Source organism: Vigna umbellata, chromosome 8, assembly GCF_029865625.1.
Source record: "Vigna umbellata cultivar VRB3 chromosome 8, Vumbellata_1.0, whole genome shotgun sequence".
Taxonomy (NCBI): domain Eukaryota; kingdom Viridiplantae; phylum Streptophyta; class Magnoliopsida; order Fabales; family Fabaceae; genus Vigna; species Vigna umbellata.
Genome location: NC_142172.1, coordinates 5,529,070 through 5,545,261, shown reverse-complemented (window position 1 = coordinate 5,545,261; position 16,192 = coordinate 5,529,070). Strand labels below are relative to the sequence as shown.

General features: G+C 28.5%; 2 protein-coding genes and 1 pseudogene across 2 annotated transcripts; all 3 read left to right on the top strand.

The window, feature by feature from the left end:
• The first annotated feature begins 741 nt into the window (after nt 1–741).
• LOC148193905 (F-box/kelch-repeat protein At3g23880-like) lies at nt 742–1,868 on the top strand (annotated as a pseudogene).
• A 3,055-nt stretch (nt 1,869–4,923) lies between these two features.
• On the top strand, nt 4,924–5,715 carry LOC148193904 (F-box/kelch-repeat protein At3g23880-like). The gene has a single exon (XM_088096434.1). It carries the CDS (start codon nt 4,924–4,926, stop codon nt 5,713–5,715), a length of 792 nt encoding a protein of 263 aa, XP_087952560.1.
• A 6,045-nt stretch (nt 5,716–11,760) lies between these two features.
• On the top strand, nt 11,761–12,885 carry LOC148193903 (F-box/kelch-repeat protein At3g23880-like). Its single transcript, XM_088096433.1, has one exon. The coding sequence runs from the start codon at nt 11,761–11,763 to the stop codon at nt 12,883–12,885; it is 1,125 nt and encodes a 374-aa protein (XP_087952559.1).
• The last annotated feature ends 3,307 nt before the right edge of the window (nt 12,886–16,192 follow it).

The window sequence follows — 16,192 nt, the reverse complement described above, 5'->3', positions numbered from 1 at the left end:
TTAAAAGAAATATTTATAATTACAATTTGCATGGTATCTATTCTTATGGGAGTAAACTCTATTGCTGTCAAAATGAGTTGTAATTCACAAGCTAACGTGTCTCACCACGGGTTTGAGCCGGGTTGGATTTGAAAAAAATGTAATTTTCTTATGCGGTGTCAAAATGAGTTGTAACCCGCGAGCCAACCCAGCTTATCAAGAGTTTGAGCTAGATTGAATTTGAAAAAAATGTAATTTTTTTATGCGAAGTAGTTTTTAATCCGGCTCACTTAGAACTCGGCTCACCGGATTGAACCTGTAGTGAGCCGGGTTGGCTCACCAACCCACATAATTTTATTTATTTATTTATTATTTTGTGTTTCAATATTATTAGTTAGCAATTATTTTATTACATTGTAGATGGTAATAAAAAAGAAATGTTTGAAGAGAGAAAAATATTATAGATTTATCTGTTTAAGACTCTAATATTATAAATGGAAGTGATAGAAAAATTATCAATATTAAAATTTTAATTATTCACTTTTTGTACATATTTTGAGATTTGTATGATATTTTTTTAATTGTCTTTAGAATTTAACATTAGTAACGTTTATTTAGATTTAAAATAAAAAATTATAATTTTTTTATTTAAAAAAAAAAGTGAATTAAGTCGTTTAACCCGTAACTCAAATAAACTATATATTGTAAACTATATATTAGGGTTGCGACAGCCGATCTCACAGGATTTTGGAAGAAAGATCAATGGCAATTTCTTCTGGTAGAATACTCCTTGATGAACTCATACTGGAAATTCTGTCATGGCTTCCTGTGACGAGTCTCATGCGATTCAGGTGCGTTTCAAAGACATGGAAATTTCTTATATCCGATCCTTACTTGGTGAAATTGCACCTTGAAAGGTCTTTCAGAAACCCACAAATCCTCTTACTGACGACACAGAAATTCAAGAGTCAATGTTTCTCTGCTCGTTTATGCTATCTACCTTGTTTAATCCAAAAGCCTGCACGCTCTTCTTGTGGTCGTATCTTGCGATGCCCCAAACCCTATAAATATTTATTGGGTTCTTGCAATGGTTTGCTTTCTCTACATCACTCTCTTTCCACAAAGGAGTATGTAGAGCACTGGGTCTGCTTTTGGAACCCTGCCACCAAAATTTGCTCCAAACCTTCACCAAGACTGCGTCTCGGCACTGATGTTCGCCATGATATGAATTTTGGGTTTGGGTACGATGATAGGAGGGAAGTTACAAGGTGGTAGCAATGGTTGTGAAATTTCGTACACGTCAAACGAGTGTGTGGGTTTACTCCATGAGTGACGTATGTTGGAGACGTTCTTTAATGACCTATCCGATGACTTTTTTCACTCTTGACAGTAATGGATACTCTCTGAATGGCATTGTTAACTGGATAGGAGCTTCTTTGGGAGAATCGAGAACTAAGAAGCTACAAATATTTTCCTATGATCTAAATAACGATACTTTCAGATGTTTGTCGGTGCCTGAATTCGTCCCCATAGATTTTGCTTTTCTTTCTATGGGAGTTTTCAATGGTTGTCTTTGTGTTTCTTTAGAGAAAGGGAAGACAGTCTTTGTTGTATTGGCATTGAAGGACGTTCGAGACGAAAGATCTTGGAGTCGATTGGTGAGTGTAAGTTATGAAACTCTGAATATCTCTCCTTATTACTATAAGGTGCGGAATTTGTGCATGTGGGGTGATCTTTTGTTTGTCGCATATTCAAATGGGGGTGCTTCCAATATCATTATCTCTAATTTGAAGGAGAATAAAGTAGAACGTACTCAAACTTACTACAAGAAATTTCTCTATTACATCTTCTCGTGTCACTATGTTCCAAGCTTGATTTTGCCTATTTGAGACATTTATTTATGTTAAATTAAGGTAGTGGTTTCAGAACTTTTTCAAAGGTATGGACATAATTTTGGTATTTCCTTAGTTTGATTTGTTCCATGATTGTTTCACTATTAATAAAATTTCGTTTCTGCATTGATTTTGGCTGAAAAAAATTAAACTTATGTACATTGTCAAAATTGTTTCCAGTGAGCTAGAATTTTCTAATCCAAGGTTCAAAATTGTCATGGTGTTTCTGTCTTATTTGTGTAAATGGAGAAGAAAAGGAGTGAAAGTAGAATGGTGAAGTTGATAATGAAGATTATTAAAGTGAAAGTGCTTGAGAAACCAGATATGTAATTTATCTTTTGATTTTATCTAACCGATGTCTTTCTTATTGCATTTCTTGAATTCTAAATCATTTTTTAATTTCCACTATGTTGACTTTATTTTAATTTCCTATATATGTAACGCTTATTTTCTTAACTTTGTCCTTAATATCTTCATCTTTTGATGCAGATACTTGCCTTATTCTTTTTACGTATTTATTCCTCTATCTTTTGATGTCCTTATAACAAAAATGTTATGTTATGGATATTATGTTTAAGATGATATTATTTAAAAATGTATTTCAACCTTAAATAAATATGTTGATATGGTCAATCATCATTGTATTATTTTTTTAAAAAATTTTGTTTGACAATATGTTTCAACACCAATCCGTTAAGATAATATATTGTTAAAATTTATCAGTGTTATCTATTTTGGAGATTAAAGTTCTACTATAATTTTATTCTTAAAGAAAATTAAAAAATTTGAAAGAAAAAAAAATTCAAATTATCTCTTATCTTAAATCATAAATTGTATGAAACTACAGCAAGAACAAAGTTAGGGAAAAGAAAATGAGTGTGCAACAGAGTCTTCAAGCAAAGTTGACCGATTTCAAGAAATACAATTATAACATTTTAATAATTTTGTCTCAACAATCTTCAAAAGTTGATTGTAACTCATTTAGAACACACTACAATACAGTCAAAGCCCTCAGAATAATTGTGATTATTATTTCACTATAAGAAAATTCTTAAATAATAATCAATTTTAATAACTAAAAATATCTTTAGAGATTAACTTAAAAATTAATTTTTCAATTAAAGATTAATTCTTTTGATAATCAAAATTTTAATAATTAATGATAATAATTAATTAGAAACTAATTTATAATAAAAACTACTTTAACTATAAATTTAAATAGTTATTATAATATTTTGAAACTATTTTAATTATTAATAATTTTTAGTTTATAAATTTATCATTATAGTCATTAATTATTTTTTATCAATAAAATTAGTTATTATTTAAGAATTTTCTTTATAAATAAAATTTTTCCACAATTGAAAACTTTGACTCAAATTTTCAGTAATTTTCTAAAACTCCACTAATGTAGAATTTATCTCTACCAGGTGTATGGTTAAGAAGAGTGGGTGAGTTGATATATTCAGTAATTTAGGCATAAAATCTTTTCGTATAAATTCTTTTTATAGTAATATAAAACGAGATTAAAGATTCATTAAATATGATAAAAGGGCTTCTAATAACCTAAAGGATATATTTCCAATTTTATAGTATAATTAGATGTCAAAATTATGAAAAAAAAACTTTTTTGTTGAATGTGTTAATTAGTTTTTTTTTTACATTAATTAAATTTCAAATAAAATGAAATAAAAAGGTTAAAATTTCTAATTTATTCAATTTCTAAGTGTAAAAGTTGGCATGTTCTTAACTAGTAAATTAAGTTGAGCAAACTAAAAAAAAAAAGGAAGATGTAAGCTTTTCAATTATGGTGACTATATTTTTACCTTAAAAAGAAAATGACGATTATCATTAATACTAAGTCACGCATTTTCGCTTTGACTACGGGTTTTGAGGAATTCTTCGTTACCTTTTCTATAGCAATAATTTTTTTAACCTTAAAAAAATGTTTGAAATATTAACGTCTTAATTATTAAATAAACACACAAATATTATTGTATTAATGTCGATTACACACGAGAAGGAGTGATGTTTTAAAAAAAAAATGTGACGATGTTACGTATGCATACACTTTTATTTAAGTAATTTAAAATTTAATTATCATGTATATTAATTTTAAATTTAATATTTTTTAATACATATTTATTTATATAATTTATTTATTTTATATTTTTTCCTTTTAAACATGATATATTATTTTAAATGTTTAAAGTTTTAGCTTTCAAGTTATCATATAAATTAGTTAGTTTATAAGAGAATAAAGAAGTTGGAAAAATACATACCCATTTTTTAAAGATATAAGATATTATATTAAATTTCTTTTACATTAAAAATAATACATGAGTTTTTGAATATTTTATTTTTTTACAATTAAAATAATGAATATAATTAAAAAAATGAGTTAAATATATTTTTGTCTCTCAACTTTTAATAAAAATTGAAATTAGTTTTTTTCAAAATTTAATTTAATTTAATCTCAAAATTTTTGTAAACCATGAAGTTAATTATTTTAACTAAATTTTTATTAAATTTATTGACGTTTTAAAAAATTTGAATTTAGTAATCGCTATTTTGACATATTTTTATATAAAACTGACAATTTTTTTTTCTTTTTTATTTTTTCATTATAATGATAGTTTCTTAAATAGTTTTAAATATTTGTAAAAATCAAATATATTTTGAATATTTTATATTAAACTGGCAGATTTTTTTATCTTTTTTTTTGCCTTATAATTATAGTTTCTTAAATAGTTTTAAATATTTAAAACAACCAAATATATTTTGAGTCTTTTATATAAAACTGACAGATTTTTTTTCTCTTTTAATTTTTTCATTATAGTTATAGTTTCTTAAATAGTTTTAAATATTTATAACAACCAAATATATTTTAAAATATTAAATTATAAAAAAAATAATTAAAAAAGATATTATAATAAAAAATTAAAATAAACTTTAATTCAAGCATTTCAGAGGAACAGATTCAAGCATGGTATCTATTCTTATATGTTGGGGTTGCCACAGCCGATCTCACATGATTTTGAAAGAAAGACCGATGACGATTTCTTCTGCTGGAATACTCCCTCATGAAATCATACTGGAAATTGTGTCATGGCTTCCTATGACGAGTCTCGTGCGATTCAGGTGCTTTTCAAAGACATGGAAATTTCTTATATCCGATCCTTACTTGGTGAAATTGCACCTTGAAAGGTCTTCCAGAAACCCACAAATCCTCTTACTGGCCAGACAGAGATACAAGAGTCAATGTTTCATGGCTCGTTTACGCTCTTTACCTTGTTTAATCCAAAAGCCTGCACCATCTTCTTGTGGTCGTATCTTGCGATGTCCCAAACCCTATAAATATTTATTCGGTTCTTGCAATGGTTTGCTTTCTCTACATCACTCTCTTTCAACAAATGAGTGTGAAGAGCACTGGGTCTGCTTTTGGAACCCCGCCACCAAGATTTGCTCCAGACCTTCACCAAGCTTGCGTCTTAATTATGGCATTGGTGTTCAATATGATATAAATTTTGGGTTTGGGTACGATGATCGGAGGGACAGTTACAAGGTGGTGGCAATGGTTTTGGATTGCAGTACACAACGAACGAGTGTGTGGGTTTACTGCATGGGTGACGTATGCTGGAGACGTACTATAACGACCTCTCCAGCTTTTCTCACTTTTGAAAATAATGGATACTCTCTGAATGGTACTGTTAACTGGATAGGATATTCTTTTGAAGAATCGAAATTTGAGGAGCCACAAATATTTTTGTACGATCTAAAGAACGATAGTTGCAGATATTTGTTGGTGCCTGAAACTAAAGCTTCTGATTTTACTTCTATGTGAGTTTTGAATGGTTGTCTCTGTGTTTCTTTTGATGAACGGATGACAGTCTTTGTTGTATTGACATTGAAGGACGTTCGAGAGGAAAGATCTTGGAGTCGGTTGGTGAGTGTAAGTTATGAAATTCTGAATATCTCTCCTTATTACGATTTCCTGCGGATTTTGTGCATGTGGGGTGATCTTCTGTTTCTCGCATATTCAGAGATTGGGGCTTATAATATCATTATCTTTAATTTGAAGGAGAATAAGGTAGAACGTACTGAAGGTTACTACAACAAAGTTTTCAGTCTCATCTTCTCGTGTCACTATGCTCCAAGCTTGATTTTGCCTATTTGAGACATTTATTTATGTTCAATTATGGTAGTGGTTTCAGAATTTATTTATTTTGATTTTCTCTGTAACCATTATTTTCTTAACCTTTTGTTTATTATAAACACAGCAGATAGCGTCACCACTACCACTGCTAAGAAATTAGTCTCCTACTCTTTATTTAATTAACTTTATTTATTTACTCTTTTTTTTTCTGAAACCCTAAATCCCCACCACCCCAAGTCTCCCACTCTCTGTTTTAGTTTTCAGATCCGTTTGTTTCTCATCCCCTACTCTCACTTCCAAATCTGTTTCTTCTCATCCCCCGACTCTCACTTTCTCTCCTTCTCCATATCCGTTTGCACTTCTTCTCCATTTTTGTTTTGGTTCATAGTGCAGTGGCTTTCGTGGTGCAGTGGTCATTCGACGGGTAATGTGGTTGTGTGTGTGGAGGTGCATTCTTATAAGAGAACCATTAATAGTACGTTAATGAAGTAGGTGGATGTGGGTGAAAATTTACTACGGTAAAAAAATATTATTGAAGGGACAAAAAAGATATGGAGAGGTGTAGGGAACATTTGGTGGTGATGGAGGGAGCAATATTCTTGAAAGAAATACAATTATAACATTTTAAAAATTTTGTCTCAACAATCCTCAAATTTATGATAAAGTGATATCTTTTAGAGAAAATAAGATCTTGTAACTCATTTAGAACACACTATAATACAATCAAAGAGTCGTATGATAATTGATCTATGATTGATTTAAGAACAAAATTTTAGATGCAAGTTTAATTTAGCATAATTGTGATTATTAATTATTTCACTATAAGAAATTTTTTAAATAATAATCAATTTTAATAACTAAAAATATATTTAGAGATTAAATTAAAAATTAATTTTTCAATTAAAGATTAATTCTTTTGATAATCAAAACTTTAATAATTAATTTAGAAACTAATTTATAATAAAAAAAATATTTTAATTATAAATTTACATAGTAATTATAATTTTTTAAAACTATTTTAATTATAAATATTTTTTAGTTTATAAATTTATCATTATAGTCATTAATTATTTTTTATCACTAAAATTAGTCATTAAAATGTATCATTATAGTCATCAATCCTCAACTGCACACATACAACCAGAAGAGTGCCATATTCATAACCCAACTCATTTTCCTGTTTATATTGTGCATAAAATAGAAACTAAAAAGACTATTCACATAAAACAACCATAGTTTATTTCGAAAGAAAAAAAAATAATAGTCATTCAAACATAAATTAGATGAAACAATTATGTGGTCCACATTACACAATTCAAAGCATCTAGTAATAAAGGGGTGCAGGAAGTAAAAGCCCTCCATAAGATGAGAATGGTGAATAAAAAATAATTTTTGAATAGTAAAAATGAATAGTAAAAATGAATAGTAAAAATGAATAGTAAAAATTTTTGGCTATAAATAGCCAAGGGGGAGGCTGAAAACTTGCACCAAAATTCTAGAAATTTTGTGAGAGAAGAGAGTTGGAGGAAATTCTAGTTGAAGAGGGGAAATTCTGGAAGTTTTCGGAGAACGGTTTCAGAGGAGGAAACTAAGTCTGGGGAGCTAACTTTGAGTATTTCATTTTGTATTATCTTGAGTCTTGAATATGCTATATTTTGCTTTTGTCTTATCTTAAATCTTGAATATGAAGTATTTTGTTTCTATATGATCTTCAATTTTGAATGAGAACATGCTTCTGTGTTTAGATCCAAGTGTGATAGTTGTAAAATGTGATGTTGATTATGTTATGCCATTTGTATGTTATTAGTTGTTTATTTTTGTATTTTTGGGATGGATTAGAAGTTGTCTAACCGACTCTGCCATATTCAACTTCTTGTTTCCCCAAACTTTTATTTGTTTTTCCTGATTTATTTTATTGTATTTTTGGAAGGATTAGAAGTTGTCTAACCGGCTCTGCCAGATTCAACTTCTTATTTCCCCAAACTTTTATTTGCTTTCCTTATTTATTTTATTGCATTTTTGGAAGGATTAGTAGTTGTCTAACCGGCTCTGCCAGATTCAACTTCTTATTTCCCCAAACTTTTATTGCTTTACTTATTTATTTTTATTGCATTTTTGGAAGGATTAGAAGTTGTCTAACCGGCTCTGCCAGACTCAACTTCTTGTTTCCCCAAACTATTTATTGCTTTACTTATTTATTTTATTGCATTTTTGGAAGGATTAGAAGTTGTCTAACCGGCTCTGCCAGATTCAACTTCTTATTTCCCCAGACATGTTATTGTTCTTGTTATTTAATTATATTGTATTTTTGGATGGATTGGAAGTTGTCTAACCGGCTCTGCCAGATTCAACTTCTTGTTTCCCCAAAAATTTTTATATTAAGATTATTTTTATGATTGTCAAATATTGTATTCTTCTATGACCATTTATAGTAATATTTTATTATATTTAATTTGTTTATAATTATCTTGTATGAATTCTATTATGAATGTTTATTGTGATGTTTGATATGAAATTATGCATTTGAAATATAGTATGAGTCTCAGGGAGAGACTCTATAATGGTATGGTATTAGTGTATATGTTGATGTTGAGGGTCCTGTTGTTGGTGGTGATCCTAAAGCTCTAATAATTTTCCAGTCTCAATTAGAGAAGGATGTGTTATGTGGTGAGAGTAGTAGGAGGTCCTAGTCTATGTTTATAGACATTAATGGATTAACCTTGTGGGTGATATGATATATTCTATTTGGCCAAAAATTTTATTGTAGAAATCACCACAAGTGCATGACCACCCGAGACTTCCATCAACATTATATCCGGATAATAGAGTCTAGTATGATAATTGCATCTTACTAGAATTTATGGTGAATGTATTACGTATAATAATAGTGTCATGCTTTTCTTTGAATTTTGCATGGTAGCTCACCCTTACTTGTTTGTGTCATTTCTCTGTTCACACAGAGAATTATTGTTATTACGATTTATAATATGAGTTCGTAGGATAAATCCACAACTCTTAGGTCGTCTTAAGGACGAATCGCTCTGATACCACTAAATGTAACACCCCAAAATATAAAACATCTCACACCAATTATTTCATTAATAATATAAATATTTTACATTATTACAATCATCCATTTATGAGTAAAATGGTTCACACTGGAAATACATTATATTTTTACACATAAATAAAACACTCTTAATTTTATTTTTTCTTCTTAAAATACTCTTCATTTTTCTGCTGCTTCCTCCTTCACTTGAATTGGTTCAGACGTCGTTCCCTCATCTACTCCCGTATAACAAAAACATTATACGATCATCACGATCATCGCAAAAATAAGATTTTTCCGGCACAAACAAACAAGTAAGGGTGAGCTACCATGCAAAATTCAAAGAAAAGCATGACACTATTATTATACGTAATACATTCACCATAAATTCTTGTAAGATGCAATTATCATACTAGACTCTATTATCCGGATATAATGTTGATGGAAGTCTCGGGTGGTCATGCACTTGTGGTGATTTCAACAACAAAATTTTTGGCCAAATATAATATATCATATCACCCACAAGGTTAATCCATAATGTCTATAAACATAGACTAGGACCTCCTACTACTCTCACCACATAACACATCCTTCTCTAATTGAGACTGGAAAATTATTAGAGTTTTAGGATTACCACCAACAACAGGACCCTCAACATCAACATATACACTAATACCATACCATTATAGAGTCTCTCCCCGAGACTCATACTATATTTCAAATGCATAATTTCATATCAAACATCACAATATACATTCATAATAGAATTCATACAAGATAATTATAAACAAATTAACAATAATAAAATATTACTATAAATGGTCAGAGAAGAATAAAGTATTTGACAATCATAAAAAATAATCCCAATATAAAAATTCTTGGGAAAACAAGAAGTTGAATCTGGCAGAGCCGGTTAGACAATTTCTAATCCTTCCAGAAATACAATATAATTAAATAATAAGAACAATAACAGGTCTGGAGAAATAAGAAGTTGAATCTGGCAGAGCCGGTTAGACAACTTCTAATCCATCCAAAAATACAAAAAAGAAACAACTAATAACATACAAATGGCATAACATAATCAACATCACATTTTACAACTATCACACTTGCATATCAGCACAGAAGCATATTCTCATTTAAAATTCAAGATCATACAGAAACAAAATACTTCATATTCAATATTTAAGATCAAACAAAAACAAAATATTACATATGCAAGACTCAAGATAATACAAAATAAAAGACGTAAAAGTAACTCCCCTTACCTCTATTCCAGACTTAATCTCCTCCTCTGAAACCGTTCTCCGAAAACTTCTAGAATTTCCCCTCTACAACTAGAATTTCCTCCCACTCTCTTCTCTCACAAATTTTTCTAAAATTTTGGTGCAAGTTTCAGCCTTCCCTCCCTTGCTATTGATAGCCAAAAAATTTACTATTCAATTTTTACTATTCATTTTTACTATTCATTTACTATTACAAAAATTATTTTTTTATTCTCAATTATGAGCTGATCTTTTATGACTCAAGGAACGTGTAAAACTTCTCTTCTAATTTTGTATAATTTTTTTTTACTATTCACTTTTTTTTTTTAAACCTTCTAAAATAAATTCTCAAATTTTTAAACTCCTGAAATTATTATTATTATTATTATCTATCATAAATTTTAATTTTTTTTTCTTACCATACTTTTATTAACTTTATAAAAATTAAAAATTACTACTATTTATTAAATTTAAATATTTTTCATGGTCTTACAAAAAATGCAAGCTTTTCAAATATGGTGAGGATATTTTTACCTTAAAAAAATGACGATTAATTAAATATATTTTTACCTCTTAATTTTTAATAAAAATTAAAATTAGTTTTTTTTGAAATTTTAATTTAATAATTTTCGAAATACGTACTACTTTTTTAAAGATATAAGATATTATATTAAGTTTCTTTGTCATTAAAAAAATACACGAGTTTTTGCATATTCTATTTTTTTACAATAAAAATAATGAATGTAATTAAAAAATGAATTAAATATATTTTTTTCATTGAAATTAGTTTGTTTTCAAAATTTTAGTTTAATTTAATCTCCCAAGTTTTGTAAACCATGAAGTTAATTATTTTAACTAAATTTTTATTAAATATATTGACGTTTTAACAAATTTGAATTTAGTAATCGCTATTTTGACATATTTTATATAAAACTGACAGTTTATTTTTAATTATAATGATAGTTTCTTAAATAATTTTAAATATTTATAAACACCAAATATATTTTGAATATTTTATATAACACTGACAGATTTTTTTTTCTTTTTTTATTTTTTCATTATAATGATAGTTTCTTATATTTATAACAACCAAATATATATCGAATATTTTATACAAAACTGAAAGATTTTTTTTTTCTCTTTTTATTTTTTCATTAGTTATAGTTTTATTAAATAATTTTAAATATTTAAAAAAACAAAATATATTTTAAAGATATTAAATTATTTAAAAAATAATTAAAAAATATTATATTATAATAAAAAAATTAAAATAAAACCTATTTCAATTTCTATATAAAAACATTTAGAAAACACAATTTATAAGCAACAAATAACTGAATAGCTTATTCTTTATTGGTCTCTCTAGTAATTAACTCTCAAGAGCAACAATTACTAGGATTGTGGAAGGAAGACATGGCGATGGCGAATTCTTCCGCTAGAATACTCCGTGATCGTGATGACCTGATATTGGAAATTCTGTCACGGCTTCCTGTAGAGAGTCTCATGCGATTCAGGTGCGTTTCAAAGACATGGAATTCCATCATCCTCAATCCCGATTTGGTGAAATTGCATCTTAAAAAGTCCTCCAAAAACCCACAAATTCTCTTACTGGAGAAAAAGATAGAAGAGAGGCAATGTTTCTCTGCTGTTTTACGCTCTTTACCTTGCTTAATCCAAAACCCTACTTCCTCTTCCGCCGGTCGTATCTTACGCTGCCCCAAACCCTATAAATATTTATTCGGTTCTTGCAACGGTTTGCTTTCCCTACATTGTTCTCTTTCCACGTATGAGTGTGAAGAGCACATGGTCTGCTTTTTGAACCCTTCCACCAAGACTTTCTCCTTACCATCACCAAGCTTGCGTCTCAATTACGGCATTGGTGTTCAATATGATATGAATTTTGGGTTTGGGTACGATGATTGGAGGGACAGTTACAAGGTGGTGGTAATGGTTTTGGATTGGAGTACACATCGAACGAGTGTGTGGGTTTACTGCATGGGTGACGTACGTTGGAGACTTACTATAATGACCTCTCTGGCTTTTCTCACTGTTGAGAGTAATGGATACTTTCTGAATGGCACTGTTAACTGGTTAGGACATTCTTCTAAAGAATCGAAGCTACAAATATTTTCGTACGATCTAAAGAACGATACTAACAGATATTTGTCGGTGCCTGAACTCGTTCCTAAAGATTCTGAATTTACTTCTATGGGAATTTTGAATGATTGTCTTTGTGTTTCTTTTGATGAACGAAGGACAGTCTTTGTTGTATTGACATTGAAGGACGTTGGAGACGACAGATCTTGGAGTCGGTTGATGAGTGTAAGTTATGAAACTCTGAATATCTCTCCTTATTACGATTACCTACGGACTTTGTGCATGTGGGGTGATCTTCTCTTGCTCACATATTCACAGCTTTGGGATGATTACGATATCATCATTATCTTTAATTTGAAGGAGAATAAAGTAGAACGTACTCAAGCTTACTACAAGCACTCTCTCAGTCACATTTTCTCCTGTCACTATGTTCCAAGCTTGATTTGAGACATTATTTATGTTAAATTATGTTAGTGGTTTCAGAATTTTTTTTTCAAACATATTTTTGGTATTTCTTTAGTTTGATTTGTTTTATGATTGTTTTTTGTTTCTGCATTGGTTTTGGCTGCAAAAACAATTAAACCTTTATGTACATTGTCAAAATTGTTTCCAGTATCTTTGAAGAAGGTTCAAAATTGTCATGGTGTTTCTGTTTATCTGCACTTAGTAGTTCATGCAGGGTTTTCTTGGTATTTTGTTTCAGTTTTTTGTTCCAATGATATACGTAATTTTCAAAATATTTCAGTTAACAATTATATCTTTTAAGAAATTGGTTAATAATTATATTATGAAGGATAAAATAAATACAAGAATTATGTAAATATTCTCTCTAAATATAAATATAAATTAATGTAAATAATTTTTTAAATAGATTTTATTTATTTTGTAAAGAATGTTTTTAATTAAAAATGATTAAATTTAAAAAGACCGTGAAATTAAAAAACAGATAAAAATTTAAAAAAAAAATCACTTAAATACAATAAAATCGATAAAATAATTATTTTAATTTGAAAATTTTTATTTAAAAAATAAATTTGAAAAAAAAGATGTAGAAAACAAAAAGGAATTTTTAGTAATAAATGATATCAAGCCGAGTTTATAAATGATAATGGAAGTTTAGGCCGATTGATTACATTTATAAATGATAACACAGGATGAAAATAGTATTGAAGTATTTTTTTAGTATAGTAAAACTATAGTGTACATTCTTAAATCATTTTTTATTTGTTAATTTTGTTTAACATCTCAATATTAATTTATCTTCACATTAAGGACACTATTAAAAATTAAAATTTTAAAAAAGAAAACAAAACACATGTAAAAACTATTAAAAACGAAAATTATAGTGATTAATTATTAATAAAATTAACGGAATTAAGTTTGTATTATAAGATTGTAGTTTTTATTTGTTATACTAAAATCAAAATTTATATATTATTCTTACTTTTATTAGCGAAAATACAGCTACCATACCATCTGTATGTTCAATTTTTAAATATCTATAATATTATAATAATAGATAATAATATTGTAATCAATAGATAGTGATAATCATAGAAATATATATTTATTTTGAGTAAAGTATAATATTTAATTGTATACTTATATTTTTGTAAAAGGATATATATTAATTTTGTTAAAAAGACATAATATGTTTTTCAATAAGTTTCCTTAATTTTGTATAGAGTACATCATCCATAAATTCTATAATTTTAAAAAATTTGGAATAAAATATAATGTAATGTATAATACTATGTAATGTGGTACAAAATATTTAATAAATAATTATAATTTCACACAAATGTAAGACAGTAAAATATTTGTTTCTTAAACTGTTTTATTATATTATTTATATATTAATCCAAAAATTATTTATTATAACCTGTCGTGCGTGTGTTTTTACATTTTTTAAATATTTATATTATAATATAAATTATTAATATTTGTAAATTGAGTAAGTTGATATATAATAAATTTATTTTTGTTAAAAAAATTAAATATATCTTTACATATATGATGTAAAACTGAATGTATTATTTTTAAAATTCTTTTTAATTGGAAAATCGAATAAGTATCGTTCTTAAATTTGTTTTAATTAGAAAATCAAATAAAAATTGATTTTCAGCATATCTTTCAACTTTGGTGTCATTTATTAGAAGTAAATATTTTTGTTAATATATATATATATATATATATATAACAGAAATATTATGTAACAATTGAGTTTACGTAAAAATAATAAATAAAAATATTATTTATTTTTGAAGAAGTTTTTTTAATTTTTTATGGAAGACATCATCATTTATTGAATTTTAAAAATTTAAAAATTAAAATTGAATATTTAGATTTACTGAGACATTAATATAATATAGCACCATGATAATAAATAAAATAAAATAGTTTAAAAACTAAATACTACCTATGTGAGATTATGCTTATTTATTCAATATTTCATACTACATTATATATTATTAATGTGTCATACATGCATTACATTATCTTTTGTTTTCAATTCTTTAAAATTGAAAAAATTATGTATAATTTGTTTTATACAAAATTTTAAAAAAAATCATTAAAAAGTTTATCATATTTTTTAAAGAAAATTAATGTGTATTTTTTAAAACATATGTACAAATGAATATTACATTTTGTTCATAATGAATATTTAAAAAAATTCATACACACTGTAAGAACCTCATTTTCCATTCTCTCGGCCATCTCTCTACACCAACCTCTTCCTTCTCTCTTCCATTCTCTTCTCTGAACCGGTTGATCTCTGATTAGGTGGTGGAAGACAGGTTAGTGAAGAAAGTCTTCCAAAGAAAAAGGAAGAAGAAGAAGATGCGTGTAAATATGACATGATTTTGGTGTGAGATATGTGATATGTATGTTGACCCAGAATTGTCTCCTTGTTTGAGCGGTGGGAACTGCCTTGATAAGCTCACTAGATGAGTGGTGGGAGTTGCCCTGATAAGCTCTTGAGTGGTGGGAGTTGCCCTGATAAGCTCTTTGAGCAGTGGGAACTGCCCTGATAAACTTTTGAGTGGTGGGAGTTACCCTGATAAGCTCTTTGAGCAGTGGGAACTGCCCTGATAAACTTTTGAGTGGTGGGAGTTGCCCTGATAAGCTCTTTGAGCGGTGGGAACTGCCCTGATAAACTCTTGAGTGGTGGGAGTTGTCCTGATAAGCTCTCTGAGCAGTGGGAACTGCCCTGATAAACTCTTGAGTGGTGGGAGTTGCCCTGATAAGCTCTCTGAGCAATGGGAACTGCCCTGATAAACTTTTGAGTGGTGGGAGTTGCCCTGATAAGCTCTTTGAGCGGTGGAACTGCCCTGATAAGCTCACTAGAGTAGTGGTGGGAGTTGTCCTGATAAGCTCTTTGAGCAGTGGGAACTGCCCTGATAAGTTCATTATACGAGTTGTGGGAGGCAACTTTACACATCAGAGACGATGTACATCAACCTTGACAATCTCTTTTATAGAGTGATGGGAATGACGTTGAGCCTGGACCTCAAAGTAATTCTGATTGAAAGATAATAATCTTTTGGATGAAACAGTGACTGTGTTCATAACTCAATTTTCGAGGACGAAAATTTTTGTAGAGGAGGAGAATGTAAGAACCTCATTTTCCATTCTCTCGGCCATCTCTCTACACCAACCTCTTCCTTCTCTCTTCCATTCTCTTCTCTGAACCGGTTGATCTCTGATTAGGTGGTGGAAGACAGGTTAGTGAAGAAAGTCTTCCAAAGAAAAA